General features: G+C 40.4%; 1 protein-coding gene across 5 annotated transcripts in view; it reads right to left on the bottom strand.

Annotated features, from left to right (window-relative positions):
• Positions 1-16,777, bottom strand: part of CLEC16A (C-type lectin domain containing 16A) — a 116,938-nt gene that overhangs the window by 19,012 nt on the left and 81,149 nt on the right. For 2 of the 5 annotated variants that reach the window (XM_075436107.1, XM_075436106.1), the window contains one exon: positions 9,086-16,082. The exons of 2 other annotated variants lie outside the window; for them this stretch is intronic. In XM_075436107.1, coding sequence (XP_075292222.1) covers positions 15,742-16,082 — 341 coding nt within the window. In that variant the 3' untranslated portion in view covers positions 9,086-15,741. Of the gene's footprint in view, positions 1-9,085; positions 16,083-16,777 lie in introns of those variants that run through there. One more of the 5 variants, XM_075436108.1, reaches the window with a different exon arrangement.

Here is a 16,777-nt window from a genome sequence, read left to right on the forward strand (position 1 = left end):
GACAGCGGACGGCACTGCCTGAGAGCTACTCCCCTACACCAGCCCTTCCACGTGCTTTCAGCACGCATTTCCCGCCAGCTTCAGCTAAGACATCTGACTGCCACTGAATTGGACGAAGTGTTCCCATGGCCCTTTCTAGTGACTCTGGTTTTGTACTATAATGTCAAACTGGGCCATTTTCGTGTCCGTCCCCCCCCCCCCCCAAATTGTGCGACCTGAGGCTTTTGCAGAGATGGCCTGTACATCATAACACTATGGCTGAATTCAAAGCAAGCTGTTCACAGTATGTTGCTGTTCTTATGAATTTCTTTACCATTTTTTGTTTCATACTTCTTCTAGCCTATATACAGACTCTTAAAAGAGTTCAACATTCTAAGACTGATTCATGTATTCAGTTGGACTTTCAGAGGATAAATAATTTTCCTACTATCCTTAGTATGAAGCAGGAAGGATAGAAAAGATTCTAGAAATACTCTTTTTTTTTTTTTTCTTTTTTTAAATTAAAAGAAACCAGGCTTCTTCCCAAACATCAAAACACCTACCATGAACTAATCAGACTGGGCAATAGTGAGCCATTGCAAATTATGACCAAAACTTAATTCAAACAATCCCAGAAGCTAGGAGGAAGACTTGTTTTCTTAACATTTGGAAGTTGTTCAGATGACTCAGAGTTATGGTGCAAATGAAAAAACACAAGGTTTTTTGCAGTGACTCTCAAAATTACAGGTACTCACCAGGAACTACATTACCTGGTGCAAGCAATAACACTGGAATGATAATTTTAACAACAATCCTTTATGACAAGGAGTTAAAAATATTAATGCACACATAGCGTCAAAGTGCTTTAAAAACATTAACTAAGCTTCACCAGTGCGTCGTTCATTGTTTGATATAAATATATTTGCAAAGGGTGAACTAAGGAACAGACAGGCTGATGACCTGCCCAAAGTCTTGCTAAGCCACAGCAAAGGTGAGGCCTGCTGATGCCAGGGTGACACACACACGGTGCGCTCACTGCCAACTAATCGAAACGCAGCTAGAGAAAAGTCAGGCCTGATTTCCCATAACAGGTCTGATTTGCTTTTCGGATTCAAAGCAAAAACAGAGGAAGCTTAGCTTCAAGACTGTGTTCAAAGACATCTGTGATTTTAAAGAATTTGACAAGTTTCCCTCCCCCCAAAACATCTAATAGGAAGATCTGTTCAGAAACTCAAAACAGTTTGCGAGAACTATTTTAACCAAAACTTAGCCAAGCAAGACTGTTTCCCTCCAAAGCAGTTTGGCAGCTATGTAAGAATGACAAGTTATGTAGCAGGCAGTGGTTGCAAACAACACATTCACAGGAAAGCCTTGAAGCTGATAAAACTGTGATAAGCAACTTCAAGTGAACTGCACGATGGGGAAGCAGTAAAGCAAAGCTGCTCACATCTTGTTCCCAAGAACTCGGGAATTCAGTTTCATTCTTCTCACATCAACAACAGGGTTTGCACAGGATAATATGCATGTGATATAGAAAGAATATGACTTCAATGCAAGTGTGGCTGTGGACAGTTAAATCTGATCTTACAGATGATGTATGTTTTTTATCGTACTAATTAAGTAACTGATATCCTGAACAGAGGTCAAGATTTACATACAAAAACGCTATATGGTGGCATTTCTTCTCTCTTTCACTGTCCTGCCAAATCAGCTATTATTTTGGTCCTTTGTATGACTTAGAAGTCCTCTCTTTAAAAGCAGTAAAACTTTAATACCTGGAACAAGACCTAGTTACACAGAAGTTAACAAAGGGCTTCAACTTTCTTCCCAGAGCGAAGCCAAAACGGAACAGCTGAGATTGTGACCAGTCCGACAAAGCAAAGGGACATCCTTTTCAGCTTAAGGTATGACCTACCATGAAGAATGCATGCCTATGCAGACTGGAGAAAATGGCTCTGGTTTTGGAGAATCGGGGACTCCTAAACATCGCAAAGGTTGTAAGCACACAAACAACACTACATGTCTCTCCTGTTGAAGATTCTGGGAACTACTGTATTTTAAGACACTTCAGCTTCTGTTTTCTTTTTAAATACAAGAAACTTTTTGAACTCTCATCCACTGGAAATGTATGTAAAAACCTCCTGAGCTGGTTACACAGAAAACAAGACTCCAAAATGCGAACTTAAAATTTTGCAGCAGACTCTCTTGTTTTACCAAAATGATACATCAAATAGCCAAGATTTTGGTATAAATTCTTGAAGTCACTTTGAAACATTTAAATGGCTATTAACATGTATCACTATCGACAATGAGCAGTGGGCACAGAGCACTCCAGGAGCCATTTAGGCCTTCAAGTATCTCCACTCTGCCATCTTTAGGGAGAGCACAGAAAGCAGAGGGCCAGAGCTGCCAGGAGGCAGGGACAGAAGAACCGCACAGGGTGAACTTCAAAAACGCATTCCTTTCCGTCGCGGCCTCACAAGAGCTGAGCAAGACGTGCTCATTTCCCAGGTTACTGTCTCTCCCCTCTAACAGCTCCCATTGGGCTTGTCGAGACCGTTTCGAGAAACGGGAATTACGGACAGAAAAAGGCAGAGTTCATTCTATTATGTCAAATTTCTCATTTTCCATCTGGCCTCTACAAAAAGAGGCAGAAGCAAGCCAGTTGTTCTGCCTTTAGCCCACCCTCTAGCCCTAGGTGTAATCCTTACCAACGGTTACTATTGCAATGCCACTGGTTTAACTGGCTGCAGAGGGATGTTAGCTAACAAGCAACAGGTAAATCTCACATTCTAAGACAACCCTGCCATAAACCACCAGTTTCATTCGACTTTAGAATATCAGAAAGAAATCACAAAATGTTCCTAGGAAGTATTCCCAAATCGTAGCATATCCCAAACTGTATTTATATAGATTACCAGAAGTGTCAAACAAGGCAACAAATAGTGGAAATACAAGGTTAGATGATTACTAGACAGCTAGATATTTTTCTGGTGCTTTGCTTTCAGTTATTTTTATATAATTTCCTCCATCTGCACATGGTGTCAATAGATAAAAACAAATTAAATGAAAATTAAAACCTAATTACTTACTTGAAAATCCTCCCCTGATAGGGAGTTACAGTCTATTTTAAACTATGCACAATTGCTTGGGTGCTTTGTAAACTCTTACAAGGACAAGGCAGATCGGACAGCTTCAGCAGCGACCAGATGCAGTGGGCCCCACTGGACCACTCCATCACAGGAGCCCTGTACAGTAACCCAGAACTCTTCAAATTCAATTCAACTTCAGTGGAGAACACTCCTGAGAGAAATGTCTACTTTCTTTTTAGGAGAGTAACTCCACTACTTATCTGAAATAATTTGTATCACAAAGAACTTCAGGGCTCTCCAGCACTGCTCTCTGTGAACACCTGGGCAGGTCAGAGAAAGCACTGCTTTTTACCTGGTCCTAAGCCCCCCTTAGGGCTAGAAAGCCAGCAGCCTCACCAGATCTGAAACATCCGGGTGGTAGAGCAGCACAATTCTGAATCTACTTTGTAGTCTTTTTATTGATGTTTTTGTTCTTGCTCATTGGCAACCTCTCCTCATCAGATGTGCTACAACAACCACTCGTCCAAGTTCTCCTGCCCCACGACGGATGCAGACCTACAAGACAGTTACTGAACAGCATGCCAGTTAGGATGCACCCGAACAACAGTTACCTACATTTGTGATGCTGCACTCTCAGTCCCCAGAAAAAGAGGATAACGATCTTAAATAGAAACGAGTAACGGAAGAAAAATGCTGAACCATTTCACATGCTGAATCAACAGTGAGTCACAACACTCCTAGACTCTGACGAACACACCAGAGCATGAAGCAACACTGCAAAGAAGAAAAAATCTTCTATTTAGTGTGGCCAATAAAAGACATGCTAAGAAATAATAATGGGATTATTTTTTGATTCCCCAGAAAAAAGCCCAAAACTATTGTACTTCATAAAAGCAGAGGGTAAATTTACTCATCATCAGCTGTTTCCAAAAACTGTTAAAGTTCTCACCTTAACCATGATTCCCCAATTAGCATGTGTTAGTAAGGGGCCATCTATGATTAAGACAGATGCTTCCCTCCAGATCAGGAGATATTCCTTCCCATCTGTTTCGGTTTGTGGCAGAATTATTAGGGTATTTGTTCACTTTTAGCCGTCCAAAACTGAATTTCCACCTTCAGAATATTATCCTAAAGCAAAACTATGCAAACCCAATCCATTTACTAGGGCCCGGAACTGGTAGGAAAATTTTACAAAGCCATTTTCAGGTATTTAGGAAACCCTCACCACCTCCTGCAGATGAATTTTTTATTAGCTTCTTGTCATATTTTTTCCTTCTTAGTACTTTCTACAAGCTGAGAAAGGCCTAAAGTTTTCCTCAAAATGAACTCAAAGTGTTTTGGTAGAAAATGAAAAAGCAGCTCTTCCTGAACTGCATGTTTTAAAATCGTAACAGAAAGTCCCTATTATGGTTTATGTGCAAAAGTTTTTAAATAGTGGAGGATCAAGATTCTGCTCTTCTCAATCTTACCAGCCTATATGACAGGATTCCCATCTTCCTGTGATTTCTAAAGCCTTAAAAAAAAAGAAAAAAGGAAAAAAGAAAAAATTAAGCTTCCTCTCCACATCCTACAAAAAATTATTTAAAAGCAGAAGGACAAGGTCAATAACAAATTTAAGTACCCCCCTTAAAGAAACTTGAAAATTCTATAAGAGAGGCTGATAAGAGAACTTTCTCTTATTTCCACTTTGCCCATTCTGTAGAGACTTCCCTTCTACCTTCTGATTGTAAGAAATCTGAGGAAGGACAGTCGTTGAAACTGAAACACTAAGGGCTAGCCACCAAAAACCCCCAGTGAATATGCTCACTGTCGCATACTCAAAAAGCAAGCCTTATCTCCATCATTCACCAGTCCTACCCGCTATTTGAACAGCTTGTCCTAAGCGTGACAGCTCTCTGATGAGGAATTCACCTCCACAGCTGCTTGTTTGGTACAAGCTACTGAGTAGAATTTCCTGTGCATGTTATTACTCATCTCACCCTGATCTGCGACAAAAACTGCAAGAGGAACTCTGCTTTACCGAGTGCAGAAAATCTGTTGCAATGAAAAAGTAATAGGCAGTTGCATCCTTCCTACACCTAACCTAAGACCAAGATACAACACAGAATCAAAGGAGCACTAACAGGATACGTGGTCTTGCCAACTCCTTTATTTGATTTGTTATTGATTTATTATGAGTCTTGATTATGGAAAAGTTATTAGAATCCTAATACTGGAACAGTATTACCTGAGAGCCTCAGCTCTTACTGAATAAAAACATTTCTAGCCTGTGTGACAGGTCAGAAAAACAAGGAGCCAGAAATCTACTCCAAAACAAAACCTGAAATCGTCACACAATCCAGCATCAATACAAAGGACTCTACAATCTCTGAGCGAATTCATGCTGCTGTGAGGGATCTCCGCACTGGTCAGACACTGAAGAGTCATCATTGACCTCTCGCCTGTCCTCCTCCCTCAGCCTAAACTGGGACACCAAGAGGACTGGGGGAGGGACAGCAAAATGCTGCATTCGGTGGTACGGCACACTCACCCACACACACCTGCTGTCTCCAAACTACCCAAATTTGACAGAAGTACCTGTCATCATCCACTGAGGTGACTTCGGCTTCTTTCTTCCCCTTCTCAGCAATATGTAATTTCAAAGACCTCATCCACTAGACTTCACAGTACATTAACAATATTACAGTATTAATTAGTGGTCTATCAGGATGTGTCAGAGGAGTAAAGCATGTGGGATAAGTGAGAGTACAGTTCTTTCAGTTCACAAGTGACAGCCAGGAGCAAGTCTGATTGTTACTGTATAGTCTACTGGCTTCTTTCCTGCTTTTAAGAGGGACAGATGCAAGCAATTTCCCCTCAATGTCAGAGGCTGGACAGAGTGTTTTTGCTGTTACTCGGGGCAGGAGAAGCATGTGCACACACATATTATCATCACAATCAGGTTCTCTTACGAAAACAGAGACTAATTCTGTCCTTAGTAGGCCCTGCCTCCCTCTGCTGACTTGAAATTTTCTAAGACATTAAAGTGGTTCTGCCTCTCTCCTCCTCCAGAAGGGCGCTCTTCTAGTTCTGGAAGCTCTGGCTGTTGAGGGAGAGCAAGCTCTGACTGCCTCTGTTGCGGTGACATAGCCTGACTAGCTGTCTCCTTGAATCACTTGTCCATCAACATGCGATTTCAAACAGCAGCTGGAAATTAAGAGCAAGTTAGCACAACGGTGTAATCACCTTTTCATAACCCCCAGTTTGGTAACAACCACCAGATCAACAGGACACTTCCCAGCCCTACAGTAACAGGCTGACGTTGATAGATTTGAAATATTACTGCAACAGCTACAGCCTTCCAAACAGAGCTTGTGGGGACCCTGATGGCAGTACACACACTGCAGCAGCTCCGATTTCAGTTAAATTCTTAGTTTTGTGCAGACTTCTGCTCTGTTGTTTCAGCTTCCTGCAGAAATCTCACAGTCAGCCATGTTTACAGCCCATTTACACCACTGAGAAGAGCAAAGCTGTTGAAGTACAGCGCCAAATATTTCCTGGGAATAAGTGACCTATTTTGGAAGGCCAGCAGAGGTAGGAAGCCCCGGGAAACACCCTACTATTAACAACCATGCTAAAATAAACCTCCTCTCCAAATTTTGTAACAATTGTTTTAATCAGTTTTCAGGCAAGAGCCTGGAATAAATTATCATTCTTTGCTCCCGTGCCAATCACACGAACAACTGCAACCAGCTTCGCTCAGACAACTGGGTCACTACAACTTCTCACAGTACTCATTTAATCTATGAAAGTTTTGAAGTGTACCTTGTTGTTTCAGACCTTTTTCTAAGCTTCTCAGCAGCCTAAATCTGCTTCAAACAAATGATCCAAAAGTGAGGACACATTTACACAAAGATGGCTTTATCCAATTAACTTCAAGTCAAAATCTATTTCTGCAGTAAAACACCAGTTTGTTTTCCTATCCTGTGTCACAATGTTTATTGCATACTAAAGCCAAGAAAAACGGCGCGTAACTAGGAAACAGAGCCTGAGTATTCTTCTGTCCTTACTGGTCATCCAAACAGGCCAAAAAAAATTGAACTGTGGCCTATGTGAAATACAAACCTTGATCTGGGGGCAAGACAGTGAGGAGGGAATGATGAGATCAGTATTTTCCATTCAACAAGCACAACAGTTCCCAACTTTGTAGAAGGAGTCTCTGAGGACAGGCAAAAGCTTTTGACGTATTTCAAAAGATCTCATAACCTAAGCCTGAATAATAAGGCACTTGATAATGTAAAAATTTCACCTCTTAAAATCCATTCTAGAGAACTGGCATGCAAAGGCAATAATAATTTTAAGACCTAGACATGGTTGCAGATAAGCTGTTGACAGAATCCTTGAGCTAAAAACACCAGTGCAACTGCACACCACCCAAGCAGACTGAGCTGCTCCCCATCAGCTCAACTACCTTAACTTGCCTCAAACCTTTCTTCTAATTTTGCCAGTGGAGAGTTGCAACTCCAGGTGTTGCAACCCTCACCACCTCCCCTTACTTGAGAGATAAAAGGTATCAGCTTAAAATTCAACAGAATGTTCAGGGAACACACTCATGAACAGTGAGTTTGCGTTCCCAGCTGTACGCAGCACATGTTTGGAAAGATCATCAGAAAGATCACCAGAAAGTGCCAATGTATCTTCTGTCTTCACACAAGCTCTAACACGGCCGCACAGAAACGCAGTTAGGGATGCAGTTTCTTCGCCCCTTCCACACCGCTGGATCCCCACAATCCCAGTGAAGTATTCCCTTGGTATAGATGGACAGTAAGCAGTTCAGTGTCAAAGGGGAAAGATACCAATTTCCAAATGCTGCATCTTTATGTAGACAGGAGTCACTTTGATAAAGACAGATATACTGGCACAGTTTCATTTTCTTATTTTTGTAACTATGCTGGAATGGATTATCTTACTGATAAAGATGTAGATTTACCTATTAAAGGACTGTTCCAGAGGCTGTACATATATCGTCACAGGGACTAAGAAAAAAGTGCACTAATACAGCACTGCACTTCTGTCAAGTTCATCTTCATCCCAGCCAGAACGAGCAGGCGGCTGGAGGCTGCGCTTGCGTTCCATCTCTGGCCATTACTAACACAGCAAGACACTGAACCTGACTCAATGTCCAAGTCTAAAAAGAACTCGTGCGGAAATGGAGGAAAAGTGACAAGACAAAAGGCTGCAAAAGTTGAGGCATTAGAAGGATACAAGAACGACAAGCCAGCTTCAAACAGAAAAGAACTTTCTGGCCAAGAATTACATGTTGGTATCCTTCAAGCAGTATTACTGGCATCATGTCAAAAGTCTGCCTGCCAGGAGCAGATTTAAGATCATTTTCCCTAAAACACCACGTTTTCATATTTGCATCTTATAGTAAATCACAGTGTTGTCTCCTACCTGTGATATCTAGCTTGCTTATTTCACAGTACAATGTGATTTAATTTCTTCCTAAGAAAGCTTCTGGAGCAATGCCTAGTTTGAGAAATAACATTTCACAAGGAATGTATATTGACTATAATTAATTCCTACAGATGGAGAGGCTAATTAACAAGAATCCAACTAATAACTTGGTTGGATTTAATCCATATACTGAACTGGCAAGATGCACCAGAGAAAGAGGCAGAGGGCGCAAGGATATATTTGGGGAAGAAATCACACATGACAGGCACTTTCCAAGTGGTTCACAGCCATTTTGAATGTTGCCCAGCCACTCTTCGCCCTCGGTCTCATCTACTTTCCATCACCTCCACAGGCTTCTCTCCTGCTCGCCCTCTCACGCTCTGTCTTCCCCGCATACACGACGCAAAACCACCTTGGCTACTTCAGTTCTCAGCTTAAAATGCCTGACGCTCACATACGCACACCGTTCTGCTTAACAAAAGCAAGCTCCTGCAAATTTTACATTTCACTGTTATTGAATGTCCTTGGGCATCAAACCCAGCAACAGAACATAAAAGGGAAATTTTCTTAGTAACATCATTTTTATTGCCAAGTTCCGTTTACATAAAGGTAATTGTTCATTCTTGTCCAGGTTTTCTCTAGCCATGACACCATGATTAATGCCAGTAAATACAGACTCAGCTAGAGAAATCTGGATTTCACAAATGTACACCAATATTTTCTAATTTCACTCCCTTCCCAGACACTTATTTACATTTTTCTTTAAATTAACCTTAAGATATTGTCATATATACTCCAAATGTCTAACATAACTTACATTCAATAATTAATACTTACTGCCTGTAGAAAGCCATTTCAGAATCCAATTTACCCCGTGTTCAGGCTTTTTTTCAGGTAAACATAAGTGCATGTTCAGGACTTTTTCTGTTTTTTTTTTTTTTTTTTTTTTTTTTCCCCTTAAATGAAGTACATTTCAGACAGAACTTCATTGAAACATATCTCAAAGGAGGCCAGTCCTTCGTGTTCACTAAGTGCTTTAGGTAGTGTTTAAATCCCGGGTACATTCATTCTTCTAGAAAAATACATTTCCCCCTCTTTGCACTTAAAACAATCAAACTTACAAAACATCTCAAAATAAAGTTAAAAGTTTGCAACCAAAATATCAACACACCTATTCACAAGTGGAGATGCCTGAAGTTGTCCCACAAAGTTTAAAATGCTTCCAGCAGGTCCCCTACAGTTGTAACAATGTATTATTCTGTGCTACCACATGGCGAAACAATGCTCCAAGAAATTCTAATTGCCTCTCAATTCGCACACTTGAACCTATTCTCAACCCTTTGCAAAATTATCTTCATGTTCACTGTAAATATTTCTGCCACAGTTGGTCCTTAAATATACCCCAAAAATACACCCAAACACAAAACCTCAGAACTTCTTATCTCCTCATACATACTCAAGTTATCAGATTGCAATTATTATGTGTTAAACTCATTTTAGTATGAGTACCACAACCAAAAGTAACGGAGAACGAGAGGAAAAAAAAAAAATCTCATGAATCTTAAGATCATAATCTTAAAAGAATCCTGGGAACACTATATACCAGTCTGAATTATACTTAACTCTAACTTTTGTCATCAACAAGTATTGTTAGTCATTACCTGCCATTTAAGCCCTTTTTAGTTATTTTTTTTAATAAATGCATTCCATGCCTTTTATTTATGCTACCAAGACAGTCACAACAATGACTCCAGTTTTTCCCTTTCATATTAAGAACCAATGGATTCAAGTTAGCAAAACAATAACAGAGATACCGCCACAGTGCACATTTATTAGACAAGCAAAATTTAGCTTTACATTTATAGTACATTAACAAACATAAAAGACGTATTTTATAACACCTTGCAAGAGAAATCAAATCTGAGCAATGCGCAAATCTAAAAAATTTGGGAGATCAAAATAGGGAAAATTCTGTACAAGTGTAATACAAAAATACATTTCCATATGAAAGAACCTTCTTTTCTGGACTGAGTTTGAGACTCAGTCCAGAACTGCATCTCCCAGGTCTCTGTAGCTGCTTCGAAAATCCTGAGCAGCAGAAAAAGCCCCCAAGCACTTCCCCCCTCCCACCCCTAAAAACATGCCACCCTAGCAAGCCCTGCTCGGATCACCATGTGCTTTTCAGAAGACAAGAGGAGACAGTAAGAGTTGTTATATTTGTTTCTAATTTATGCTGCAAATGTTGGGAAAGCTCAGAGCAAGAGAGCAGGCAAGCACAGGAGAACCACTCCAAAGACGTCCAGGGAACAGCAGCGCGGTGCCCAGGGTAGTGACGTCCCAGGGTAGGCCAGTGGTGGTTAAACAGTGACGCACCAAGACACTCTTTCCAGAAGAATGACAGTAACAGTTAGGAGGAGAATTTTCGACATATATTTAGCTGCCTAACGTTAGGCTGCCTGAAAATAAGTAGGGAGACTCCTTATCTTTGAGGCAGAATGCCTAGATCTCACCGATGCCCTCATCTGATGTCTCTGCAAATCTGGGATTCAACTAGAGGACCACACTGCTGGCTTTCCCAGATGATGGCTGCCCGGGCAACGCTCCCCATTTAACCACAGCTGATTAGTGAAGACAACATCAGAACGTTTAGCGTGGTGGGGTGTTTTGCAGAGCACCCGTGCAGGCAAGTGGAACTATCCATCAGGCTGTTCTGTAGTTACTGACCCAGAACACGTGCAGTGAAGAGTGTGAGGGATTATACTCCAGCACTGACAGCACCACGTGAGTAAAGTGTTTACTTTTATCAAGTGCCTTCATCCTCACGCATACAGTTTGATCTGCTTCCCTGACAGCTTACCTATGCCTTCAAGCAGGCAGTTTTAAGTTTAATTTACTACTCATAAAACAACACTCAGTTGCAGGGCAATTACTGGATTCCTAGATTGCTCAAAGTAATCATGCCATACCACTTGCAGTAAGTGTGGAAATTATAGTCGCTCATGTCTTACTGCTTAATTAGAAAAAAAAAAAATCACGGTAATTTCAGTCCTAAAGATTGCCGATTTTGCTATAAATAAACTATTTTAACCATTGGTTTTAAAATTCTAATACTTCAGATCCACAAAGGAACACTATTTCCCCCGTATTCTGTCTCTACTGGGCAAAGGGTTCATATGAATCACTGGATGTTGACTTAAACTCTGAATAAAGATCTAGATTTGAGTCTTAAATTCTGGATATGGAAGAAGAGTTTTTAAATGTCACATACCTGTCCTTTAGCAACAATATTGCAAAACAGTAAATGAATTCTGGAAGATATTCCCAATTTTTCCTCACCAAGTGACTTCAAGTAAAATGCCAACTGTGTTGTCAAGCAAAGAACATTGAGCAGCTTCTTTAGCAGGTGTAACTTTATATCTTTTTTTTAAGCTCAGCTTAATTTAAGGGAGAGAAGTCAGAATTTTAGTTTACCATTAATTAGCATAGAAGAATAGAAATGAGCTCAGTCCTTATACTGTATATAATTCATGACTTCACACACAAAATACAGCTTTTAATATTAATAAATTCGGTTTAATCCACACAGCTTGTAAAAAGAAGTGCAGGAAGCTTAACCTTTAGCTTCTTTCTCTATCAAAGAATTTCTGCAAAACAATTAATTTTTGCACACAAATTCTGCACTGCAAGCATTACCTCCATGGTGAAGCAGACAGCAGAACTGGGCATTAATGCTTCCTCCCTCCCCTTCTTTACCAAATCACCAAGTATATGCTGCCATTACTCCCTTCACAAAATAAAAAGCTCGAGTCTTGGTAGTTGTTGCAGACTAGATGACAGAAAAGCAAAGGGGACCAGCAAGAGGTCATGCAACCTAACAGCGATGGCAACCCGTAGTTCTGTTAAACAAGTAGTATCTTGGTAAAATTGGATAAAATGAGACACAGACCATAAAATAGCAAAGTAACATTCAGCGTGCCTTGGCTTCTTTGGCTTCTCAATAGGTAGAGAAGAATAGAACTGGTTTATGTGAACAGAATATGGCTGAAAATAGACACAGCCTCTACAAACAAACACTGAGAATTTAGCATGTCTCCAAAATTTTGGTATTTTGCTCTGGAATACTGCTATATCTATTTTAGAGTCACTCTACCTCCCCTCTGCAGTATTACACTGAACCAGCAAGCCTTTTGAACGGTCAGCCGTTTAGCTGCTGCTCTCGTTTGCAATTTGGCATTCTGATTTGGTTAAAAAGGGTGACGGTACACTGACTCAAATCACCTTCTGTTTAGAAAAAAAACTACATTTGTGGCTGATGTTCTAATGCTTTCTTGGTTGGGCTTCCTTTTTACAGTGAAAGGGGGATAAGGAAACAGCCCTTGAGTTTTTCTGATACGGGAAACTTATCAGATAAGGGATTCTTCAAGGAATCGCAGATGAGTAACATCAGACTTGCAGAGATAGCAGACTGCTGATGACAGATTATTTCAGCATCTCCAAAACTTCTACATTCTGAAGTGTCCTAATGCAGCATGAAGCACAGTCAAATTGTATACGCATATGCCTTAACATTTGAAGTAAACAAGTCAAAACCCAATTGCTTCTGTGGCACAACCACTCAGAGATTTAGGGGGGTCTGTACCAGTTGTAGCATTTACATATGAACCCAACACTGGCAGAGCTGGTGCAGTCGGAGCCTTCCTAGTGCAATTCCACCTTTGCAGCAAGCGTTTGATAGAACGGCTAAAAGATATCCCACTTACCACCCCTTGACCAGCAAGGCTCTGCCAGCAGCACACTAGACAGTAGACCTAGTCTTCTATTTTTCTAATAATAGTCTCTATCTCAGTCATTTCCTGTGAAGCTCTCAGTAGAAAACTGGTCATGAGATTTAAAAGCCACTCAAAGGCAATGAAAAGCACAAAGTCAGCTTTCTTTGCCCCATTTCTTCTGCAGTATGGCTCAAGAGTGAGATTATGCACACCCATTAGAAAGACTCCTTGTGCATGGTCCTAATCTTGCAAGAACCGAAGCTGAAATTAGATAAAGATCATGATTTTCCTGTCTAATATTAATTCTATTTAAGGGAACTCAGCCCGCACAGTGGCAGTTTGTGTAATCTAGGTCAAGAGTTAATGTTAACAACTAACATAAAATGCTTTCACATTAAGTAAGGCATCATTTTTTCTTATGATCTTCAGAACATTTCTGGGGCTACAGTGTAATGCTGCAATATGCTAGAGGAAGTCTAGACTGCAATCAGATCATCTCAAAAACGTATACAGTCCTCCTGCCCAAATTGCTGCTGACGTCTAGGCTCATTCAGGCACATGTACATCAGCTGCAACAGTGACTGCAGTGTCAATTCACCCCAACCATATCATCAAAAAGAAACCCAAAAAAACCCACACAGGCTCTTACTCCAGCAATGCTGAATTCTCATCTCACACCCATAGCAGTGCTGAGAACACCTAAATCTCCAAATTCATTTAGAGTTTGGGCCACTCTGGAATGGTCAGAATATTAGTTAATTCAATTTGAGACAAACTAGAAGCCACAGAAAATTAGAAATCAACAAAACTGCATGCCAAAGCTAATAAGGGAAGAAAAAATGCATTCAATAGCAGACACCTTGTATACACGTTATACAAAGCTTAAGTTACTACATGAAGGAAAAGACGGAAAAAAGCAAGCAAAGCTATACTTGTAGATTAGTCAATCTCTTACATAAATGTGACATTTAAAATCACTTCAAGTATTTCACCTGACAGCCAGGAAGAGGTACAATAAGAGACTGGGAAGTAAAGACTTCTCAGATTCACCTAGTTGATAGCAAATCACTGTTAGCAGAGACAGAATGAGGAAACAGATTGCCCTGATGACTGAAATCACAATACCAAGTAAAGTAAATAGTAGTCTTCACCCTCTGAGAGCCAGTAAGCACTCACTGTTATGTGCAGACCAATAATGACAATCCGCTCATTTTACTATTAATTTAACACACATGGAAATTGATTAGAAATCTTAAATTCCATTCATGTTAAATTACGTATCAAATCAGAATAGAACATTCCACACTTTAATCAACACTTTTCCACTACTTTCTGTCAACTTGGTATCAGGATCTAGGGAGCAACATAAGGCAAGCATAAACTCAGAATCCCTTTTATGTAGCAATGTTGTTTAACTGTCATACTGTCCCAGACAGGAATAAAACTACACAGTACCTTTCCTTTTGAGTTTCAGACCTGCCAAGGCATTATCAGTTAGATGTGCTGACCTTCTTCCTACATGAAGACAAAAAACTTAAAAAACCTCTTCAGACTAAAACTGCTTCTGTCTGCTTCTAGAAGTTGTGCTTCAGCAGAAAGGATCATTCCTCAGCATCATTCCTCAGAGGTGCGGCAATTTGACTGTCAGAAGCAAAGAAACAAGCTATAGCAATCTCAAAATACTTCACATACCTCTGTAGCTGGTTAAGCAAAGACTAAAGTAGTCTCAAAAATCTGTTATGTTAATTTGAATAAGCATTTGTCATTAAATCTAGGCTTTTACCTTTTAAAAAATTCTTTGATATATATCTTGCTTTGAATCAAACCTTGAAATAAATATTACACATGGAAAACACAACATTGAAGACTGGAGTCCTACGAAGACAACACTGAAAGCGGCTGAGCCTGCTGGTATCATGCAGACCTCGAAAAGATGAATAAGATCAGGATTATAAAAAAAAAACAAAAAACAAACTGAAAACCACGCCATGTCTCAAATGGAAATGTTATCTCTGTACTACAGCACAGAATTTTTTCTGGTCAATGGTATGTCTCCAGTTTCAGAGAAGTAATGATACAATATCCTGAAGCCAGGTACCCAAAAATTTCTTCGCTTTGCCGCAATACTGTAGACCTTTTACAGTTAACCTTGTTCCTGCAGCTGGTACTCTATAATAGAAAGCAAGCAGGTAATCTGAAATACTTTCATGTTCTTGTATAAGAGAAATTGGTAGGAAACACCCAGTCCAGATTCAAAAGTTGGGGTTTTCTCTTCTCCAGTTTAAATATGCTAAGCATCTGATGTTCACTCTAAAAGCTGCCCACATTCTCTGTCACCAGTGGGCCTCTTCTCACGGACCAGATGGCCTCTCGGGCTTCAAGCAGCATCTGCACCCCCAGAGCAGAAACAACGCAGAATTGGGCTGCATTTGCTTCACTGTTTAATCACAGTCTGCAGGCTGGCTTTAGTCAGAACATTCTTCCTCTACCTCTTTCACCTTGCACATTTCAGCTTCGGATTGCAAAGAGGACTGAGGAATGCAGCTGAATGTTCGAATGCTGTGTGGATCAACTGGTGGCACCAGCGTAAGCGACTCCACACTCAGTGCGTCTGTATTGTCATCTGTTATTAAGGATATTGTGGGCTGCTGTGCGGGAATCAGGCTAGGAGACAGGTTTGCTGTTTCTACATCACTGTTTTTTACAGCATTCTTGCTAGACTTTGAGACAGCTGAAAGAGTTTCATCAGTCAACATCGTCTGACCAGAAATGGTCATCTGCGGCTGCTCTGGAGCTGAAGCATCGTCTAATAAGAGAAAACACCAAGAAACAATTAATATTCAACTTAGTATGTACATTAAGCCTAACAGTATACTATTATTTACGACTATTTAAAAATAATTGGGTGTAAAATGCAGTTCTGTGAAGCACTACGCTTACACATTCACTTTTTAGTGATTGGAAATAAAACAAAGTATTACGAAGGCATAACATAAAATGCCAGCAGGAATCTATTCAAGTTAGGAACCAGAAAATTTTATACATTTGGGACTAGAATATGCAGCAATATCAGAATAATACTCTTAGAGAGGAAATTGAGGGGAAGAATAAGAAAGCCTCTCTGGTATTTAGTACAATAGCCACCCCACACCAGGAAGCTCTTTAGAAAAAACCCCTGTATCACTTGTTTTCCCAAGAGGTGGCTTGTTTCTTAGAAAACGCTGGAAGCCATTCTCCCATTTCATTCTCCAGATTCACATTTAAGCGACACCTCAGCCACAGAAAGCAGAACTATGGAAGAGGAGGCAGGAGAATGCTGTGCTGCTCTAACTGAAAGGTGCTGCAGAACAGGCGCTGTTTTATACAGGCTTGAGTTCTTTGATTTTTTGTGCTCCTAAGCATGGAGCATACAACACAGATAAAAATGGGGCTAAACATTACACAGCAGAGAAAACTGACATGCTACTACACTGTCCCACAGAATGAGAAAAAAACCCAGTA

This window comes from Opisthocomus hoazin, chromosome 15 (genome assembly GCF_030867145.1).
Source record: "Opisthocomus hoazin isolate bOpiHoa1 chromosome 15, bOpiHoa1.hap1, whole genome shotgun sequence".
Taxonomy (NCBI): domain Eukaryota; kingdom Metazoa; phylum Chordata; class Aves; order Opisthocomiformes; family Opisthocomidae; genus Opisthocomus; species Opisthocomus hoazin.